The following is a 21,261-nucleotide window of genomic DNA, read 5'->3' as shown; positions in this document are numbered from 1 at the left end:
TGTTGACTTACAGTAGTTTATAAGCTGTCATTAATTGTAGACGCATTGCACATTACATGGTTGCGCTCTGTAAGTGAAAACAGGTTACAGTTACAGAATTCCTTACAGCAATGCAATTTGGATTGAACGCAGCCACGAGAGACTTGAGACTTGACTTGGATTCTTGCTCAGAGACTTGTGAGCGTCTCTGGTGACCAATAATTATTTTAATGTGAATATGACATTTAATTAAGATAACTTTCTAATTCTAAATTCTTCCTTAAAGTAATTTGCACTCCACATGGTATTTTGAAATGGCATTTATTAAAGTAACAGTGAAAGGGCTGCTAGGTCATCAACCTGGGAAAAAATAACAAACAAAACACCACTATTATCAACAAAGAAAAAAGTCAGCTCACTGGGAAACTTTGAACTGCCTCCCTTCATTTTGCTGACACCAGCTTTTCAGATTTTTATGTAAATGCTTTATTTTTGTGGCGTACCAAATAATACATCCAAATCTGTCCCAATGCCCAGAGAATAAAAAACATACTTCTTCTTGCCCCCCCCCTTACAAATATCCCCCCAAAATTACACAAAATTAGTTTATGTTGAGACATTAACATAGCATAAAGCTGCCACTGGAAATAATCAATTTCTTCAGTATGAAACATTAACCTACCATAATATTGATAAATCACAGCAATAATAAACATCAACTGTCTGTTAATGGGATAGATGTACACAAAAAAAGCTCTGTTTCACACAGGCACATGTTAGCAGACCTACATTGTACTGTGTAGGATTAATGACGCAGGGTGGACATGCAACACAGACTTGATCGTTTATTAATATTCATAATGGCTTCTTTTAATCGATTGACTGTGTTAACATTTTTATTATATACTGTATGTGAGTATGTCATGGAACTCAAGACTCCATATTCAAAATGACCTATATTTTGAAATTCACAGTGTTCCTAACACGGATAAATCCCTTGACTCCTGTAAGGTATCCATGTTTCCACATGTTTCCACAGGTCCATCTTTCTGGGTATTTTTTTTAAAGAAGCTCAGACTCACCATAAACACTAACATGGTCCCGCTTGGCTCAAGTTACAACTATGGAAATGCCACAGTGTTGTCCAGCAACTTCCAATAATGTTGCATTAAATGTTAAAGCTCACAGTCCAGCAGCTAAATGGCGAGTCAGGATGAAAAAAATTACAGCATGGAGTCCGCTCCAGTGGTTGTTGTTTTAGAAATGTGAGAGAGAAGAGATACATCCACTAGAGGATGTGCATAACTTGGCTGTGCTATTGCAAGGCCTTTTTCACAGCTTTGTAACATTGAAGTCAAAATGTCACAAAAAGTTAGAACTTAACAAGCCAAAAGAAATGTAATTGTTGTGAGCATCTTAATATTATATTAAAATAAAATATCAATATTTTAACCAGCTTTACAGTAACCAGCAGAAAAGTGCTCACTCTAGTTAAAGGAGATTCCATTAAATACTATACATTTTCAAACTAAGGAAAGAACTGTAGCTGAGTTTCAAACAATAGCTTGTGTGACACCCAATAAAGGCCTGGTGAAAAAAATCACTGAACAGGGGTGAAGTTACCTGTACTACAATGGCTCACATGGTAAATGCAGCATGACATATTTTTCCACAGCACAAATTCCATCACTCTAGTGCCCTGAGTTTCTCTTATCAAAGGAACAGTTGCACTTTTCAGGGAAATATACTTATTTGCTTTCTAGTTGAGCATTAGATGACAGGTAGCTGTACAGTCAAGTGCGGTTTTATATGATGGGCAGGGCTAGGTAGTTACTCCAAATAACATTCCATAAAGCAAATAAAACGCCTCTGAGTTCAAGATGAGTAATCGCATTACGTTTCACAGAAAAAGAAAAGAGGGATTTTGATTAAATAAAATATTAATAAATAATAAAATATTCTAGTATTACTAGAGTATTCTAGCGACCTCCATTCTAAGAGATACATGAATAATCAGCACAGGTTTAACATGTTAATTAATGAGCTTTAGTGGTGCTGATAGGCAGATTGCGTTAACTTTAGGCAGAACCAGGTTAGCTCTTTCCCCATTTCCTAAGTTAAGCTATAGAGAGATATGAGCGTGGCCTCAATCTTCTCATGTAATTCTCCACCAGGATGCTAATAAGTGTATTTCCAAAATGTCATAAGATTGCTTTAACAGAAATCCTGTTCTCACTCATTGATTAATTCCAGTCATTTGGTGTGAAGCTAACTTGTACTGTCAACAGATGCGTCTTAGTGCTGTGGAATGCACATTATACTGAATTTATCAAGATAACAGGTAAACATAGAGAAAGTTTTGCGTTTGCATTTACATCAAAAAGCATCAGCAGCAAATAAAATAAAAGCACATCAGAAAAAATCTAGCTACCCTAAATACAGCTATTTGAGAATTTTAGAATACAGCCATAAGCATTTTAAAGTCTCATGACTATTTTGTATTTTACTTAGATCTTACATAATTACATAAACAAATGCTTTGTACAATGCAGCTAATCTAGTAAGAGTACAAAGATATAAACAACAAACAAAAAGGCTGAGCTCTGTGATGAATGCTGTAAGTACTTTTCTCTTCTACTTTGCTCCTCTTGTCATCTCCACAAATGTCCCAGTCAGAGAGGGAGCATCAGCATTAAAGACAGGAAATCATCCAAGTCCCATGTGGTAGTGCACTCATAGCGCTGACTGGCCATTGACCACTGTTTTTGACGTTAATGACAAACTGTCAAGGTCCCCAATAACCTCCATCTGGACAGGCTGCTGAAACAATACCACGTACACAAAGATTAGGGACACAATAAAAAACAGTATGAGACACAGTATCATTGATGAGCTTAACAACAGAAAACATTGTTGTTATAGTTGAGGGTTATTTCCTGGGGCTCATTCCTGTCTGTTACATAAAGTGGGCTACATCTCTGGAGGTTACATTTTCATTTTCTCACAGAAGAATGGAAAACATTAGGGAAACAACACACAGTGGGGGCTGCGGATTTGGTTTGGAATGGTAAAGTATAAATATAACTATGAAACATGTTACTATGTATGACATTTAATAATAAAATAATAATAATTATGTCTCCCTCTTTCCCGCATCCTTCTTTTTAACATTATAATATTGGCTTAAGACTTTGGGGCAGGCTTGGGCCAGAAAGTTGGCCTAGATAACAACAACATTTCACAGTTGCAGATTTGTTCACTATAAACTATTCAAAACAACAGAAGCTGAAATTTGTAATGGGCTGACTACACCTGCTGTAAAATGTGCTAATAAAGAAGAATGCATGTCTTTATTCAGAAACACAATTCAGTTACACAAATTACATGAAAATGGTTTGTGTAGTACCTGAGTGCTCTGCATTTTTCCGTTCTGTGTGTGATTTCTGGCTGAGAGAATTGGATTGTGATTTTCCTTGGGTTCCTTCTTTTTACTCCCCATCTGGTCTGTAGTGTCTGCGCCATTTGGTTTGTGGACGCAGAGCACCTTCTGGAAGCTCTGCTTGAAGTTGTCAGAGAGGAAGCCGTAGAGGATGGGGTTGGCGCAGGAGTTGACGTAGGTGAGGATGACCAGGAAGAAGTAGACTGCAGCGGTGGTCTTGTTCTCAGGGATGATATGAATCAGGTTGACGATGTTGGTCGTGAAGAAGGGCAGCCAACAAAGTACAAACACCAAAACAATAATCACCACCATGCGCGTCACCTTACGCTCCGACCTACGCCGCCTGGTCAGGCCTGCACGCACACTTGCTGACCTCACCTGAAAGTGAGATGGTTGGTTGAAAGGTTATATGACATTATGAGAGCAGAACCTTTACGAAATTGGTTTAGACTCTAATAAAAGCCAACATTTTATCTGTCCCATTACCTTTATGACAATGAGAAGGTAGCAGAGGCAGATGACAACCAGAGGACCAAAGAAGCCCAGGATGGATGTGTAGAGGATGAAGACAATGGACCATAACTCCCGTGGCTCAGGCCAGGTTATGTTGCAGGTGTTGAGTTCCTCCTGTACATGCGAGTAGATTGTGACTGGCAGCACAATCAGAAAGGACACAACCCACAATATGCCATTAAAAGTCTTGGCCACCCGTGGCTTCCGCCATTTGGCACTGCGAATAGGATGAACCACGGCCAGGTAGCGGTCAATGCTCATCACCGTCAGGCAAAAGGTGGAGGCAAACTGGCTCATGGCATCAGCAGTCATGCACACCTTGCAGAAGAAATCCCCATATGGCCAGTAGGAAAGCACACTATTAGTACCTAGGAAGGGAATTCCCAAGATGTAAAGTTCATCTGCCAAGGCTAAATTGAGGATGTACATGTTGGTTACTGTCTTCATCTTGGCGTAGCGAACCACCACGTAGATGACCAGCGTGTTACCCAGAAGACCCATAATGAAGACGATGGTGTAGACGACTGCGGTGACCACATCGAAGGGCATTGGCGCGGGCACATCTGAGATATTGTTACTGGGGGTGGGGGAGCTGGCGTAAGACATGGAGGAAGTGATGCTGGCATTCTCAGATAGTGAGGTCCAATTGTAGCCATCCATGTTGAAGGAGGGAGTGCTGGTGACCGTTTGGATTACAGTATGAAATAACTTGTGAGAGAAAAGACAAATCTACAATTATTATACAGGATATACTTAACAACCACCCAGGGTAAAAAAAAAACATTCATGTCATGTCTACCTTTTGCACCATTCACACTCACAACAACACATGGGCACTCCCTGGGCAAGATGCCCATATTTACCGGGAGAGAAGAGAAACTTTCCAATGAATTGTCTGGGCAAGTGGCCAAATGACATTTCTCTTAATGGGAGGTTGCACTTTAGAAGAACGCAACATCAATTAAGCAGGTTCCAAGTACTGTCACTGCTGTTGGATTAGATTCCCATAATACAGAAACAATAACCTGCAGCCAAGTGGCAAGTAGCCCACAGCCCTGAAGAGCTAGAGTGCTACAGTGACAAATATCCTTGATTGTAACATTAACACAGTTGAAGAGGGCCAAACATATTTAGCAAAAGCGGTCAGTTTTGTAAAATACTTCACTAGTTTTGTGAAATCCCTCCAGTGTACAAATTAATTCTGGGATATTCTGTAGCACTCTATTTCAAAACTGTGATGATATGCATGTTGAGCTAAAAACCTAATCACAATAGGTTAATTAAGACACTGATTCACAGTACTGATGTTTGCTGTGACTTTGTGAATTCATGCAGTCATACAGCAAATTTTAACTAAAGTTGAAAATCCAGTTAACTTTAATTTGCCTAAAATCTGGGGATCTGCATCCTTTCACTACATCTTTCCATTATTTTTGCAACTGGTGAGGCAGCGTTTACTACATTTGCTTTGTGTTTGATGGCCAGCTAAAGTCTTTGGAGAACATTGGTACATTTACATTAATGTGGACATTATCTTCTAGACATTTTTATTTCATGTTGACTGTAAAACAATGAATTGTCTATTGATTTAAGAGTTACTATTAATTTCTCTAAGAAAACTAAAAAAAAAATTAAGATATCATGGGTGAACCAAACTGTAAACCCTGCATCATGTTTTGAATGGGATCTCAAGGTCGTATCGTTAGAAATAAATATATTATCCAATACATTTATGCCTAGAGCAGTTGCCAAATGGCACTTTAATGAACGTTAGAGTGAGTATAGGTACCTATATGTCCTATCTCCTCACCTGGTGCCTTGTAGGTGACCTAAAATAATAATAATTGTATAACTGCCAGTTGTCAGACGTTGCAACCCGAGGCTGTGAAAAATGTGTTGCACAAATAAGTGGTATGACAAAGATTCACTGAACCGCGCTCCAAAACACGGGAGTGACGCGCCGCCCGCAGCATATTGTTCTGAAAACAAACACTTGAAGCCCCTGTCCCCTTTAGGCTGCATGGGGCTTTGACATTTTTCCCCCCACCAAACATTAATAGCTAAAGCCCACAGTCATGTCTCATTAAATCTGAGTTTCATAAATAAAACTTTAAAGCTCGTGACATTTTTCCAAACCTACATAAAATAACGTGCCTCTGCTGGGTAATGAAGGACTAAAAAGAAGCTACGTTTAAACATTATTTCACATCTTTCTCAAAAACAGCAAGAGCAATGGGGTTATCCTACCTGTGCGCTTCTTCCCTTTCTCCTCTCCACTATCCGGTGGCGTGGTGCGCGTCTCCCGCAGTATTCATGCTGTTTTGGAACCGCGCGCTCTCTTTGAGGTCAAAATCAACTCTCTCGCTCTTTTCCCTCACACTTGACTTTTCATCTTGAGGCATTTTCTTTTTTTCAGCATGCAAACATTTCCACAGTCAGAGGCGCAAAAACAAACATTGCTGCTGATTTTCCAGGATTTTCTCACAGGTCCGATCTGATGGGGAAATACATTCCTCATGAGGAGTCACTCACAGGGTCATGTAGTGCCTCGACACACTGTGAGTATTTATGTGAAAAACGTGACCCCGCCTTTGGATGTGAAGTCCCACCCATGGATGTTTGTAATCACCTGCAGCCAAGACCAGTTGTTGGTGTTAATGCTCACATATAGCCCTCTTTTTCTTTTCTTTTCTTTTCTTATGCAGCAGATGCTCTTAAAGCCAGCTTTCCTGTCAATTTATACTAACTTTTGCTCCTATTGTGTGAGACAGAAAGAGACACAGAGAGGAATGGAGCAATGTCCAAACAATAAATCACCTTGATGGTGTCCCTGGGCACCTGAGACAGAAATTAGGGTGCAATGGAAAAACAGTTGAGCGAGGATGAGACTGCGCATTGAGGGACAAATTTGATGGTAATTGTCTGGGATAGCTGCCTACTTTGAAGCCATTAAGATCATGCTGTTGTCATCCAGGTCAGTGCAGCGTTAACAACAGGCTACCACACATAGGCTACAGACACCCTCACACACACACACACACACACACACACACACACACACCAAAAAGCCACACTCTTTTCTACTGTTGGCCGGTCTAGTTAACAGGTATGGGAGTGCTGTTTGTGCATATGTTAACAATATGTACTCCATTCCTGCATTTCCATCAGTCTACAGCACCAAAGGGAGTTAAGAAAGGGAAGTTGATGACGTCTTATTCTTTATGGGCCCTGTTTGACTGGTCCTGACCAGACCAAATGGCGAGATTTTATGAGACTTGTGAGTATATAAGTAAACACTGTCCCACAGCTGTGTATAAAGGCTTGCCCTAAAGCGACAGTATTGTGTAGTGCCACTCAGGATGCCAGGATAATGATATGGCTCATTTACACTGTGTTTTCTCCAGTGCAGGGAAGGCCAGCTCTCATTTTCAAGGTTACAACAGCTATAACAACAAAAACTCTGCACGAAACGGTGGAGTACACTTTAAAGTAGGCCTAGCAACAACTGATGCAGTCTAATACAACAGCCCTGCAATAAATCCTGTATTTAGTCTACTCTAGTCTATATGTATAAATGGGATGGACACAATATGTAATTTCAGTAAATTACTCAGTATATCACTATTAAACTGTAATAAATCTACCAAAGGCTGCACAAGATGGGAACCTTGTCTTCAAGTTCCTCATTTAAAATGCTACCAACTAACTCATGCTAGTTTCTCCACTGTTCCTAAATGGTACATTGTCTTGCCTATTTCATATTCCATTAGTGTGCTTACATTCTTATTACATTTACCGCAGTGATCTAATTTCGTTGCATAAATTAGTTTAATCTAAACTAATCTAAAAGAATAAGCTGCTCCACCGTGCTCACCACATGCTGGGTGCATCTACTGTTGCTGACCACTGAACCACAAGGATTGTGGGAGATTTGTTTTCAAGATCTGCAGTTTTAGCTAAAGTTAAAGTTACAGTTAAATCCCAGGGGAAGTCTGAAGTCTGTTCTTATAAACTACTGTGTTGTGTACTACTGCTCTACCTGTGAAACTTGTACAGAAAAGTGATCACCATTTCACATACTGTAGTTGCATACCCAATACTCGGAGTACTGCGTTTGTACTTTTTATTGTACAGTTTGGAAAAGAAATCTTCTACTTTGCATTTATTTGACATTGACATGGTTTTGATGTTGTTTTAATTTCCATCTGCCAGTTGTTAAAATATTTCTAAGAGAAGCAGACAGCTGTTGGACTCTACAGAATTACATTGCAAATAAGAGATGACTTGTTTTTTTTCTCTTAGCAGTCCTGTTCTTTCTCCTAGCTCTCTACCTTCCTCTTGCTCAGATGAGTCACTCTGGCTTCAAGCAGTCTGCATGCACCTCCTGCCTTTTTTTATCAAGCTTCCTCTCTGCATGTGCACTGAGATCGTATCAGAGTGGTGTTGGTCACCAATTTTGTCTGGCCGACATCGAAAAGCCGGCAGGGATCGATCAGAGAATTCTCTCAAGGTAACATAAGTGTGACTTATGTGTGCGTTGTTTGTAGCACATGAGCTCTCAAACTAGCTGAATCAATACTCGACCTCTGATCATCAAGAGGAAACTGAATGGTCTGTGTGTGTGGAGGGGAGGGTTGATTGGAGAGAAATAGATGAGTTGATGTCCAAAGTGGCGGCTCTGTGGCTGACGCTGTGTGTTGAGGTCAGAAGATGAAATAACTTTAAAAATATATATAGACAGAAACAGACAATCAATCAGTCTCTGCACCTGTATGATCAGCTGATAGCCTCCCTTCACAGTCGCCTGTGCCATCACTTCTGTCTACCTCTGTAGACTCTTTTCTGCTTCTTAGCCACAGTCTACAGTATTTAAGATGAGCTGGCTGTTGACACACAGAACCTATGGTCGAGTCAGCTTTTAAAGCCTTTGTCCATGTCCATGTCTTTTAATGCAGTTTTAATTGAATTAGATTAAATGGCACTGGGCAGTCTGTTGTTGTAGGGAAATAACTGTCTTAATGGCGCAAACTAACAACTGTCAATACAAATTAGTCAAAAAATGTGTACTGTAGATTCACTTCTGTTACACTTGTGCCTGAGGCAGTTAATGTAGCTGTTTGTCTGCACACAGACTCCAGATGGAGCTGTTGACTACAGTGGACTTGACATGCAGGGAGGCATCTCTGTGCTGCTAGTGTCATTAGCATGCTACAAGCTAAAATATATGACACATAGTTTTATTTTTTCCAGCTGAAAAAAGCTTGTATTATTATTGGGTAATTTTGTGGGATGTATCAGTTTTGTCCGCAGTTACAAGACAATGTACCAGGATCTGAGGATTTGAGCAGCCATTTGTTGTGTTTGGCTTTTTAACAAGTGCTTTCACTTGTCGACTAACTGTCGAAATGCCAGAGTGGATGGGTGAAGCAACAGCAACTGTAATGTTTATGTTTAAAAGGTGAGTGGAAGAGTTATTACCAGCTGTTCTGTGAGGGGTGGGGGAGTAATCAATAACTTTAACAGTTAAAAGGATGCATTTGCAGATTTTAAGTTAAAGGAATCTAAACAGATTTTATAACTGCTTTTGAAATCTGAATGGTTACTATCTTGGAGTAGCTATTTTATTCATTTTGATTTATCTTTATCTATAAATCTATCAAGTTTCAGTAACTTCTTCTATGACGCAATGCTTCATTGCTCAAGGTGCATTTGTTTCTATAATATACAGTTCTCCAGAGTGATTTCCACAGTTATTGCAATCATCCAGACTACGTCGCCACAGGTTACCAGTTACTGTTTGTGGTCATTGAAACAAGGTGGAGTGGTTAAGTGCTAATTCAATCATAGATACTCCTTTTGGGCTGCCCTTTGGCTATATAGTCAGGTTAGCCAACATGAGCCCTGTTAATCATGTGTTGAAGACTGAGTTACTGTAGTTTGATTTGGTTGTCGCTGATTTGACAGAATTTTTCCAGCTCAAACATATACACAAGTTCAAACATATATCCGGTGATGTTAAAAAATTAAACAAGTCCTTAAGTTACATATTGCAAAAGAGAGCAACAAAGAAATGTGTTTATCCCCTAACCAAGATGGTTTAGTGTATCACAGTTTGATTTCATAATATCCACAGCTAAAAAGAGGTAAACCAAATTTAGTCCAAGCTGCTATATGTTAAAAAGAACAAAAGATGTTTCTGTTATTAAACTCAGTTCCACTTCATATGGCTTGGCCATGCACTTTCACCATCACATCTGGTATATATTAGAGGCTTTGGGTGGGTGTCATATTTCATTCAAAGTTGGAATGCTTTGGAGAAAAATACATTCCTCAGCTTTTGTTATTCTAACAAAAACAATATACACTGTGACTTACAGTATATGCATATATATATATTATACAAAAGGTAGTGGTATGGTAATGTGGAAACCAGCATAACAGAAAGTTCCATGTCACTTATTTATGGTGGAGTGCTGAGGATGAATTGAGGAATCTCACAGTATAGGAGAAAAGGCTGCTCTGTAGTCTGGTGGTGCTACAGCAGATACTTCTGTATCTCTTGCCACACGGTAGCAGGGTGAACAGGCTGTGCCTGGTACTGCCTTTTAGTGTCCTTTGGGCTCTGCACCGGCTCCTCACCTCACCGATATCACTGATGCTTGGGAGATGGGTACCAATGATCTTCTGGCCGTTTTTAATCACCAGCTGCAGAGCCCTCCCATGCCAGTTTGTGATGATTCCAGTCAGGATGCTTTCTATTGCTCCTCTGTGAAAGTCAACAAGAATTTGGCAAAGGAAATTTGCCTTCTGAAGTTTCCTTAAGAAATGCAGCCATTTCTGAGCTTTCTTTTCCAGTGTGGAGATGTGAGATGACCATGTCAGGTTCTCTGTGATGCTGATTTGCAGGAACTTAAAACTGTTCACCTTCTCCACCTCAGCTCCACTGATGTAGACAGGACTGTGTCTTTGCCTCCTTTTCCCTAAAATCAACAATCAGCTCCTTGTTTTTGCTGGTGTTGAATAAATACTTAATATTCTGGGATGAAAGATTTGACTTAACACTGAGCTGTACTTTCTTCACGCTAATGGTAGATTACTAATTAGGCCCTAATTTCCAGGTCAACAACTGGTCCTTTATTGTGAAAGCAAAGCAACACTGCTGTGTTTTGTTTCTGATTTCACTTACTAAATCCAACAGGATAAATTAAATTGATAAAGCAGTTTCAAGAAGCACTATAACTTCAAGACAATATGGATTAAAAATATCCTCATCCTCACCTTCCCTTAAAAAAATCCAAACTGAGGCTATGAAAATATTTGCGGAATTCTACAGTTTGAAGGCATTTGAGTTCAGATTCATGTGTCTTTTTCTCTTTGTGCTAATACGTTGCAGTATTTAATATCACTGCTACCAAGGACCCTTTGTACTTTCTCCTCAGGGGCAAAGTTAATTAGGAAAGACCAAAGGGCTATATTTTATCATCAAAGTAAATGGATGTGACAAGTACAACTTGTTAGGACACTACTTTTTAAAGTTTGTTCCTGGGTGGATGAGGGAAGAATTTTCCCAAAAAAGATATATTATTAAGCATTTATGCAACATTTAGCTTTTACGGAAGTGACAGTGTCAGCCTGTATTTAACCCCCCTGTCTGCAGGAATGGAGCTGACCAGAAGTCAGGAGTGAGTATAATGGCACTTGTGTATCAATAAATACAAACCCTTGTCCCCAAAGGTGAATAGAAATCTTTACTGTAAATTTGTTGTTGCTGCTAAATTTACATGAAAATGGTTCTGACTGACTGACCAAACAGGATGTGTTGATGAAAGGAAAAGCTGTCCCCTTAGTATTAACCCTCATACAGTTATGTAAGTGCTGCAGGACCAGAACAGAAGACAGCAGCAGCTGTCACTTATATACACTTATATAGCATAGTTAGAGTGAGTTGAGGTTCAAAATGCTTTATTTGAAATGATTTGTTCTCAAATAAGATGACTACTATGTTGACCTCTGCCTTATGTCACATCTAATTGGTGACATGATCTTTTCCAGCCATTGTGAAGAATCACCGAAGCTGTTAATATGATTGACTGAACATTTTATACTTCAGAAAACAAATATCTTTTGTAATAAATCTTTCTAAAAAAAAGTACAGCAACATGTTGACATAAATCTTGTGTTATTTGCCTCGCAGACGGCACAAGGCGACAACCACGTAGCCCAATGACAATGTGACAAGGAATATGTCTCGCATGAGCTTGCATGCATGAGACACTTGCTCCCACACATGCACATTATTAGCATTATTAGATCCTCCAGCTGGGCCATGTTCTTTGTACGTGGGTAACTGGGTTAGCTTGATTTGATTGTTGATGGTTTGACATAGGCCTGGATTTTTTAGTTCTTCGAAACTGGCTTGAAATTTATGTGGGACTGCTGTCAGAGCAGAAAATCCTTAACATAAATGTGCAAAAGTCCAATATATATATTGAAACAAGGTGGCTATATTGTCAGGTTAGCCAACATGAGCCCTGTTAATCATGTGTATCATGATCAGTAACTGAGTTACTGTAGTGTGATTTGGTTGTTGCTGATTTGACTGGATTTTTCCAGCTCTTTTAAACAAGTTCAAACATATATCTGGTGATGTTACAAAATGAAACAAGTCCTTAAGTTACATATTGCAAAAGAGAGCAATGTGTTTATCCCCTTACCAAAATTTTTAGTTTAGCGTATCACAGTTTAATTTTACATTATCCACAGCTAAAAAGAACTAAACCAAATTTAGTCCAAGCTGCTATATGTTAAAAACAGCAACAACAACAACAGATGTTTCTGTAATTAAACTCACTTCATACCACTTCATATGGCTTGGCCATGCACTTTCACCATCACATCTGGTATATATTAGAGGCATATATATATATAAAATACATAGCTGCTTTCCTCTTTAAGAGTTTTATTTATGATTGTAAAAGAGTACTTGTAGGTTATTTTTTCTTTAATCATCATGGCTAATTAATGTTTTACTATAAAGAGTGTTTTTACACAGTGGTTGTCCAAGTGGACTCCAGAGATCCCCAGGGGTCCTTGAGGGGGTTGCAGCGGTACTCCAGCAAAAAGAGGGAAAACATTTTTTTTCACTATAATGTATTACTATTTTGGTCATGGGTTTCATACACTTCGCATTTTGCCAAGCCAGGGACACCAGGGATTTCGACCAAATCGCAGAACACACAGGCAGAGCAGATTCAGTCACAATGTTTATTGAGAAAAAACAAAAATGAACAGGGTTACACAGTGAAGAGGAAGGCAAGTGTTCAAAATAAGAAAGCAGTCCAAACATAAAGCAAATAATATCCAAATGGCACAAGCTACAATCCAAAGTCCAACAATCCACAAAGGCTTCCACAAACACTGGTAGGAAACAACGAAGACAAGCAGGGACACTCGACAAACTCATGAAGATGAATCAACACTAAACTATGGAAAGACACAGACTTAAAGCTCCAGTGTGTAATATTTAAGAGGATCTATTGACAGAAATGCAATATAATATACATAAGTATGTTTTCAGTGGTGTGTAAAGACCTCACATAATGGACTGTTATGTTTTTATTACCTTAGAATGAGCCATTTCGATCTACATACACCAGCATTACACATCAGCATGTTGCAATGCCATGTTTCTCCAGTAGCCCAAAACGGACAGATAGAAAAATCAAGGTACAGGAATGGACCTAAAAGGGTACAAATCTCTAAAAGAACATTTCTTCACCCTTAGTGTCTCAAATGTATCTTTCACAATTATTCATTTAGCTGACACTCTCATCCAAAGTGCTATATATATCAGAGGTTGCACACCTCTGGAGCAACTAGTGTCTTGTTCAGGGATACATCAGTGTTGTAAAACAACTAGATTGCAAAGTCATGTAAAAGACAAACAGCTATTGGCAATAAAACTGTACAGCATAGAAGCTCAGATCAGCCAGCTAAACTTCACATTTTACTCCCCTGGTGGAAAACCCTTATTTATTTTTACTGCTAACAGCGTTAGATAAGATAAAATTGTGAGTCTATCAAGAGACCAATAATGCTTACTTTCAGAATTTGCATAAATAAAGTGCAACTTGTTTGTATTGCTTCACGACTATGTGTAATTTGATCATTCACAGGTTAAATGCAAACGTTGCATCATTTTACCACAAGCTCAAATTGCTGTAATGTGACTACACCTTAAAGCAGCAGTTTAGAAAAAGACGACTTTAGCTCAGTAACCTTTTCAATAAATGTATGTAAAGAATAAAATTAGACTTAACAATCACAGTCAAGTAAAGTCATGTCAATTTAATTTATATAGCCCTACTGTATATCATGAATTAATAATTAGCATCAGGGGGCTTCATGATCTTTACAACATACGACAACCTCTATCCTTAGACCCTCAATTTGGATAAGAAAAAACTCCAATGCAAACCTGCAGGCAGATTCACACACACACAGACACACACACACAGACACACACACACACACACACACACACACACACACACACACACACACACACACACACACACACACACACACACACACACACAGACACACACACACACACACACACACACACACACACACACACACACACACACACACACACACACACACACACAGACATGTTTTTCAAATATAAGGTGTATTGATTTTTCCCCCTGACACCCTGGAAATAGTGCCAACTAATTTGTGCTGATTAATGTTCATGTCCTCCTCTGATTGCTGCACAGATGAATCAAAGGCCACTAATCAGAGGAGAAGTTTAATAGAAAATAATGACCACCAAATAAGAAACAGAGTAGGTGTGAGTCTGAATGACTCATGCGCTGTTATGCATACAATTATGGCTGTTGCGCTTACCTCAGTGGATCACAGCATGCGGCTAGATAAGGATGTTGAAAGACTGCTCAGATTTCAGGGCCATGCATGTCGTTAAAGTGTGGTCTTTCTGTGTCAGTGTGTAAGGAGTGCCTACATAGATATTTACATGCAGTAAACAGCATATGCAGTATACAGTACATAGAATAATTACAGTATAATTGAAAATATGCTGAGAAAAAGCAACACTTCCGTTTACAGGCTGGTTTCAGGTTGCATAATAAGTAAAATAATTATTTGGAAAACTAAGTTTTGTCTTCAATCTTGAAGAAAATGATCAATCAAGTATGACAAAAGGTGAGGAAATACCTTACTACCACAATCAGCATCCAAAGCATTAGAAAACTAATGCTCACTTCCAGCTACTTTTTCAAGATTTGAGACTCAGCCAACTTTAACAAAATTACATTTGTAAGTGTAACACATTTTAGCACTGTGCTCTAATGTTTAAAAACCTACACTGATTAGCCTGATGGGTTGCCATAATTTAAGTTTTTTTGTTTTTTTTTTACTTAACACCCACAAGAAATTTTGCTTGAACCTGAGGGTTGATGCATCCTGTCAGTCAGTGATTGTCCCAAAGGGCATCTGCAGTAATTTCTGATTGCTGATAACTTAAGTTGATCATTTATTCAGGTTTCTTTTTTGCATTAAATTAGCCATATAAATTCATTGTAATTACATGTTAATTATAAATAGGTACCCATTATTTCATTAGCCTTGATCCTTATTTGATTTGCCTTAAAACATTACGGGCAACAATTTACATTAAGTCCACTATTTAGGTTTAAAGATGGGGTAGGCAATTTTTTAAGGCATTTTTTCTTTTTACATCCTGGCTATCAATAAATCAAATGCTCTGACTGAATTATCTGTGGCTGTCTCAGGCCTGTAATAACCATGGCCAATCATGTCAATCTGATTGGCAGGCCTGTCTACTTACTGACCTACCTGTGCACTCTCTACCCGTGCAGTCATTACTGCACATTTGTTTGATTTATGAGTTTGTGAGTGAATGACATTTTGTGTGTGTTATTAACCATTTATTACATTTGTATACACTGTTTATAAGTGCTCAATAGGGGGTGTAAAAACAAAGTGTTACCAAGAAAACTTGCTTTACATTAACTACCAAAGTTTATTCAGTTTAAACTAAGGATAGAACCAGAAGTTTAATTTCTCTGCTGATGTAGTCATTGTCAACCACTGTTCCTACCAGTTTTGATTTAGTCTCTTCACATAACAGAGTGAGAGGAGCTTTTGATTTACTTACAGCACCTCTTTTCCATAGACCCCACTTCCTGTTGTTAGGTCTTCTCCCTTCTGTGTGTACATAGGCTAAATTAGTTACAACAGTGCTTTTGAATGATGAATAAAATAGTGACAGTCGCAGGACAGACATAACAGTTAACATACAGTATATAACAAAACATAAAAATTTTTGTAGTACATATAATGTACTGTATGCAAAATAAGTAAAAAGGTTTTTACTTCTCTAACTGTAGCTGCAACCCACTGCACTCTATGGACTATATCTATGGACTACACAGTCTAGTTGCATTTAGCATTTATCACATAAAGTGAAGTACATCCACAAGTTAATGCATTTTTGACCCTGTAAATGTGTAAATTAAAATCAAAGCAGACCCTGCTGTCTGCAAATTACTGCCGTGTCTATTACACTATTAAATAGACTTAAACGTGGTCTGTCTTTCTGACAGACTGACATGAGAAGAAATGGAACATTTTCACACTTCAGTTGCTCCATTTGACCTGAGATCACTCACACAGATTGGTGTGCCAGGTAGCACAATAGCTGTAGGATTACAAGTGAGCTTTGGGCAACGTCCTTGTAAGTTTCCAATTGGTTAAAAAAGAAAAGAGTGAATTGACGTCATACTTTCTAGCTTTCCTCCCCTGCCCACCACATCGCTGAGGAAGAAAAGAAGCTGAATAAGAAAAAAGAAAGTTAACACCTTGCAACAAATCCAACTCTATATGCTACAGCTGCCTGTTGATTAAAGGATTTTCTTTTTCCCTTTTCCCACACATTCTCCCAAGTCTGGAAATATCTCGCTGTCTCTCTCCTCCCTCTCTGTCTCTACCTCTATCTCATCAATCTCTCTGTCCTTGTTTTTTCTCTCTTTCACTGGTGTTTTTCTCTGTTCCTTCTCACCTCATTTCATCTTTCAATAGCTGTTCCATTTGCCTGTCATTGTTTATGTCTTGCATTCAGTTTACATTTATCTGTTGTCAATGCCCTACACCAGGGGTGTCAAAGTCAATTTATTCCGGGGCCACATCAGCGTTATGGTTGCCCTCAAAGGGCCAGTTGTAAATATAAGACTATATACATATATCTATGTTACGTTCCCCGAAAATGTCACGGGGATGAGGGGACTAACAATATTAAATTTAAACCCAGAGGAAAACAGCTGTATGACCAGAAAATAATTAGATTTATTTACAATAAAAATAAAACAACTGTTCAACAGAAATCTGCGTCATGGAAACATAAGAGACCATCCACCCATAAAAGAAATAACAGACAAGGTTAAATGTAAATACAAACTAGATCCGCAAATCAAAATTTACCACCCTTCCTTTTAAGAAAGAAGTACCTACCAGCCACGATAAAACAACAATCTCTAGTCTGCCCTTTCGGCCTCTTCATTTAGTATGACTTCTTCTACCAGTCAGTGCCTAAGTTTTTGTTGTAAGAATTATGGTTAAAAAGTGAGATTTGTCAAGAATAACAAATATAACACCCAAATGATGAAATAGTATGGTTAATAAATAATTGCACAACTTTACACAAACACGTACAGAATATTTCAGTTAAATTTGGATGATGTAATGAAGCACAAAATATTTCTGCTCTGTCCAAAAGTGTAATTTGTTCATTGTCATGCATTTCTTTTTCCACGAGGGGGGTGGAAGGTCGGTGTTCGGACGATTTTTGCTACATTGTCGGAAAAATGCTACCGTAGCGCAAATCGTTATCAGAGTTTATCGATTTGCGCTGTCCCTAACCCCGATCCCCTTACCCTAACCACAACTTACACACAATGAGCTAGCTAATTTGCGCGAAGCTGGTCTAATCACATACAATTTGTGAATGACAAGTTATGCAAATCACATATGGCGAATGGTCAGTCAACTTGCAGCAGAGTATCCATCATGTACCGCACATCCGGATCGCCTGCTCTCCATAGAAATTAATGGGATCCATTGACTTGACATCTGTCAACAGATCCAGTTTATCTGCACCTTAACGCTGCCATAACACAAACTAAACTGACAGTTCCTGCCTTTAAGCTCCAGGTCCTGATTTGGTGATTGAGGACAGCTGCCAAAGAAATCAGGGAAAAAATAATGGCAATAATGGCATTCAAATGTAGTACAACTAAAAATATACAATTTATTTAAAAAATGAAATATACAAAGTATATATAAGTAATAAAGTCAAAAAAACAATACAGGTTTTTTAAGTTTGTACAAGCAGTCTTTAAAATCCAAAATGTATATCTGCTTATAAATTAAATGAGGCAGCGTAACTATACTGGTCAGATTCTGGTTCAGATTACTCGGACATGATGTGGGCGAAATGGGATGTGAAAGTGGATTAGATCTCTGATCACCATACACACCATAGCGCTCTTTCTCCATTAAAAAGTCAATACCATGATATAGAGTGATCAATGACACAGCAAGTAACGCAACAATGGTTAGCTAAGTTGTGGGTTAGCAAACAGTCACTACAATTGCTGCTATGAAGCTAACATGAAGAGAGGATGAGACAGGTTCTAGAGCCAGCACACCAGCTCCAGACAGTGATACTCCCAACTCTCATGTTTCTATAGCTAACATCACAGCAACAGCATTTGAAGAACTAGAAATAAGATGAATGTCTGTGGGCATGTCATTTGACTGACACCAAGGGCATAGAATTTGGTAGAGACGGTAGGGACATGTCCCTACGAATGACATCTAACAGATGCTTTCAGTGCGTGGATAACAAAATTGAGATGGATTTTGGGACAACATACTTCTGTAATGCAACATAGAATTGTATTGTGCTAATTATAGTCTTTGTAAGCTACTGCAGGTCACATAAAATGAGGTGCCAAGTCTGACACATGTGCCCTACACAGTTTATCACAAAAAACATTTGAAATTATTGTCTTTCATGCCACTAGGATTCAAAGAAAAGTTTGGTATTATGGTATGGTAGTTATGGAAATAGTCTTTCTTGCGCATGCTTTCTTGTCGAGATTTAGATGAGAAGATTTGTAACACCCTAACATCTGTACAATAAACGCGAAGCGACCCGCAGCCAGTTAGCTTAGCTTAGCATAAAGACTGGAAACTTCCAGATATATTCACTGTACAGAAATGAGAGTGGTGTCAATCTGCCACTCTGTAATAAGATGAATGAGCATATTACTTAAAATGTCTGAGCTATTCCTCTAATCAGCAAGGTGCAGCACCCACAAATGATAAGATGACAATCATTAATGTGAAAACATACATATATATTCACATGCAACATAAAGTAATTTGACTATCACTCATTACAATTGATATAGACTGTATAGCCGTAAAAGTCATTAACAAAATGTCTACTGAGGTAATAAATCAAGTGAGAAGTAGGGTCATTTTGTCATAGTTTCTATATAGTATGACTTCGTTTTGCAACCAGTGGAGTTGCCCCCTGCTGACCATCAGAAAGAATGCAGCTTTAAGGCACTTCAGCATTAGCTTCACTTTTCAGACGCAGATACATCTTCTACTTTTATAGAGCCTGTGGTAATAAACTAAAGTAACAGTTCAGTGTTATTACCTGCAATGTTTGATCACTCTTTGTGTATCAGGATCCAAAGTTCTACCAGGCTATATTTTATTTTTATGATAGTGATACTGCAGTTTTAATCATTAACTATCTGTCCTTCTTTTTCCATACTACACTGGGTGCCAAACATTAAATGAGCGTAATTTATCATTTTTGAGAGCACTTGATGGAAAGCATTAGCAGAGTGTATATATATTGCATTGTGTCTAAAACAACAAATAATCTGTCTAAAAAAGTTTACAGAATAGCTCTGGGGACAATATAAAACCCTCTCCAAATCCTTTCAAACCCAGGACACATTTTGTTTTTGGTTTATTTTAGTTTTGGATATTAACGAAGAACACAAGGCGTATAGAGTAGACAGTGTCCAAGGTGTAAACAATAAAGTTGATGATCGCCATGAAGGTGACCACCACCAGTTTATCCCAGGCACAGAGGTGGCCACAGTTAACAGGTCTCTTACCCGTACGGAAACTATACAGTGGCCAGATCACAACAGCTGTCATATACATCACTGCTGCCAAAATGTTATAGACAATCACTAGCTTATCAAAGGAGAATGGAAAAAAAGAGGTCAGCTGTCCAAGGGTGAGCAGGATTATGAGGATGGCAAAGATGAAACACAAGGAGTACACGGCCACACACCACTGCAGTCCTGGGGAGTCCTTGTACTGGCCGTTCTCCAGGGATGTGAAGATGAGACAGGCGAGGAAGGTCTCCAGCATCTTCATTATGCCAGGCAACGTGGAGAGGAAGCCGCTGTTCTGTCCACTCGGACGAAGGCGGGTTAAGATCACTTCGCCTGTATACACCCCAAAACACACCCAGGACACCACAGAGGCACCGATTTGGCGGGGGCAGTTGTTGCAGCTGAAGAAGGTGGGGTAGATGATGGAGGCGGCAAGGCACATGAGGCTCGCCAGCATAGCAAAGGCAGCGGTGAAGTCCTCCCAGACGAAAGGTAATTTGGTATTGACAGTGGTGAACTCCAGGATGAGAATGAGGAAGGTGAAGAAGAAGCAGAAACACCAGGTGAACATGCACCAGGCCCAGTACGGAGATGAAACTTTTCCCACCGTTGCCACCAGGCTAAAAGACATACAAGTGAGAATGGCTGCCATTGTTCGCATGATCCCCACAGGCTGGGTGAGTGACCGCAAATCTACACCGATCATGGCTGGCCAGGATGAGTCTGTTTGAACAAAAAAAAAGGCGTTGTTTTGTTTTCTAGGTCAGTTGATTCTCAGTGCATCCTTCAGTGCAGTAAAGATCCTGTTAAAGAAATCCATTTAGGCAAGAGCCAGAGCAGGTGTGTTCTTTGAAACTGAAACTCAATGGATGGTCATGTATTTCCAAACAGAGCATATTGGGCGTATCTGTGCACTTTATAGCCCCTGTTTCACTCCACGGATTGGATACTAGTTGGGTGTTATCATGTCCACACACTGGACTCTGGTCCTCAGCATAAGCTGTGTTCAGGAACTAATCTGTAGCACAATGATGGCTTGAAGGTCACATCCTAAGGAAAATTGCAAAAAAAAAAGTGCCA

At 39.1% G+C, this 21,261-nt stretch overlaps 2 protein-coding genes across 3 annotated transcripts; both read right to left on the bottom strand.

Moving 5' to 3' along the window:
* Positions 1-284: 284 nt before the first annotated feature.
* LOC119888247 (somatostatin receptor type 5-like) lies at positions 285-6,473 on the bottom strand. 2 transcript variants are annotated; one of them, XM_038698726.1, is made up of 4 exons: positions 6,179-6,473; positions 3,905-4,639; positions 3,386-3,796; positions 285-2,799 (listed from the first exon to the last, which is right to left on the bottom strand). In XM_038698726.1, the coding sequence occupies exons 2-4, from the start codon at positions 4,589-4,591 to the stop codon at positions 2,713-2,715; spliced, it is 1,185 nt and encodes a 394-aa protein (XP_038554654.1). In that variant the 5' UTR covers positions 4,592-4,639; positions 6,179-6,473; the 3' UTR covers positions 285-2,712. The 2 variants fall into 2 exon arrangements, with proteins under 2 accessions (XP_038554654.1, XP_038554662.1); XM_038698734.1 differs by having other exon boundaries at positions 285-2,796.
* An 11,087-nt stretch (positions 6,474-17,560) lies between these two features.
* Positions 17,561-20,987, bottom strand: LOC119888236 (myeloid-associated differentiation marker homolog). The gene has a single exon (XM_038698719.1). The coding sequence runs from the start codon at positions 20,885-20,887 to the stop codon at positions 20,030-20,032; it is 858 nt and encodes a 285-aa protein (XP_038554647.1). The 5' UTR covers positions 20,888-20,987; the 3' UTR covers positions 17,561-20,029.
* Between the last annotated feature and the right edge of the window lie 274 nt (positions 20,988-21,261).

The sequence above is a fragment of the Micropterus salmoides genome, unplaced genomic scaffold, assembly GCF_014851395.1.
Source record: "Micropterus salmoides isolate LMB-PRFRI ecotype aquatic unplaced genomic scaffold, ASM1485139v1 Ms_hic_scaffold_10, whole genome shotgun sequence".
Lineage (NCBI taxonomy): Eukaryota > Metazoa > Chordata > Actinopteri > Centrarchiformes > Centrarchidae > Micropterus > Micropterus salmoides.
Note: the sequence above shows the minus strand (reverse complement) of the source record. Positions and strands in the feature narration are given on the sequence as shown.

Coding starts and splice junctions, on each gene's coding strand:
- LOC119888247 (XM_038698726.1), bottom strand. CDS start 4,591: ATGGATGGCTACAATTGGACCTCACTATCTGAGAATGCCAGCATCACT. Junction 3,797..3,904: donor ACCTTCTCATTGTCATAAAG/GTAATGGGACAG, acceptor TCTCACTTTCAG/GTGAGGTCAGCAAGTGTGCG. Junction 2,800..3,385: donor GAAAAATGCAGAGCACTCAG/GTACTACACAAA, acceptor GTATTGTTTCAG/CAGCCTGTCCAGATGGAGGT.
- LOC119888236 (XM_038698719.1), bottom strand. CDS start 20,887: ATGATCGGTGTAGATTTGCGGTCACTCACCCAGCCTGTGGGGATCATG.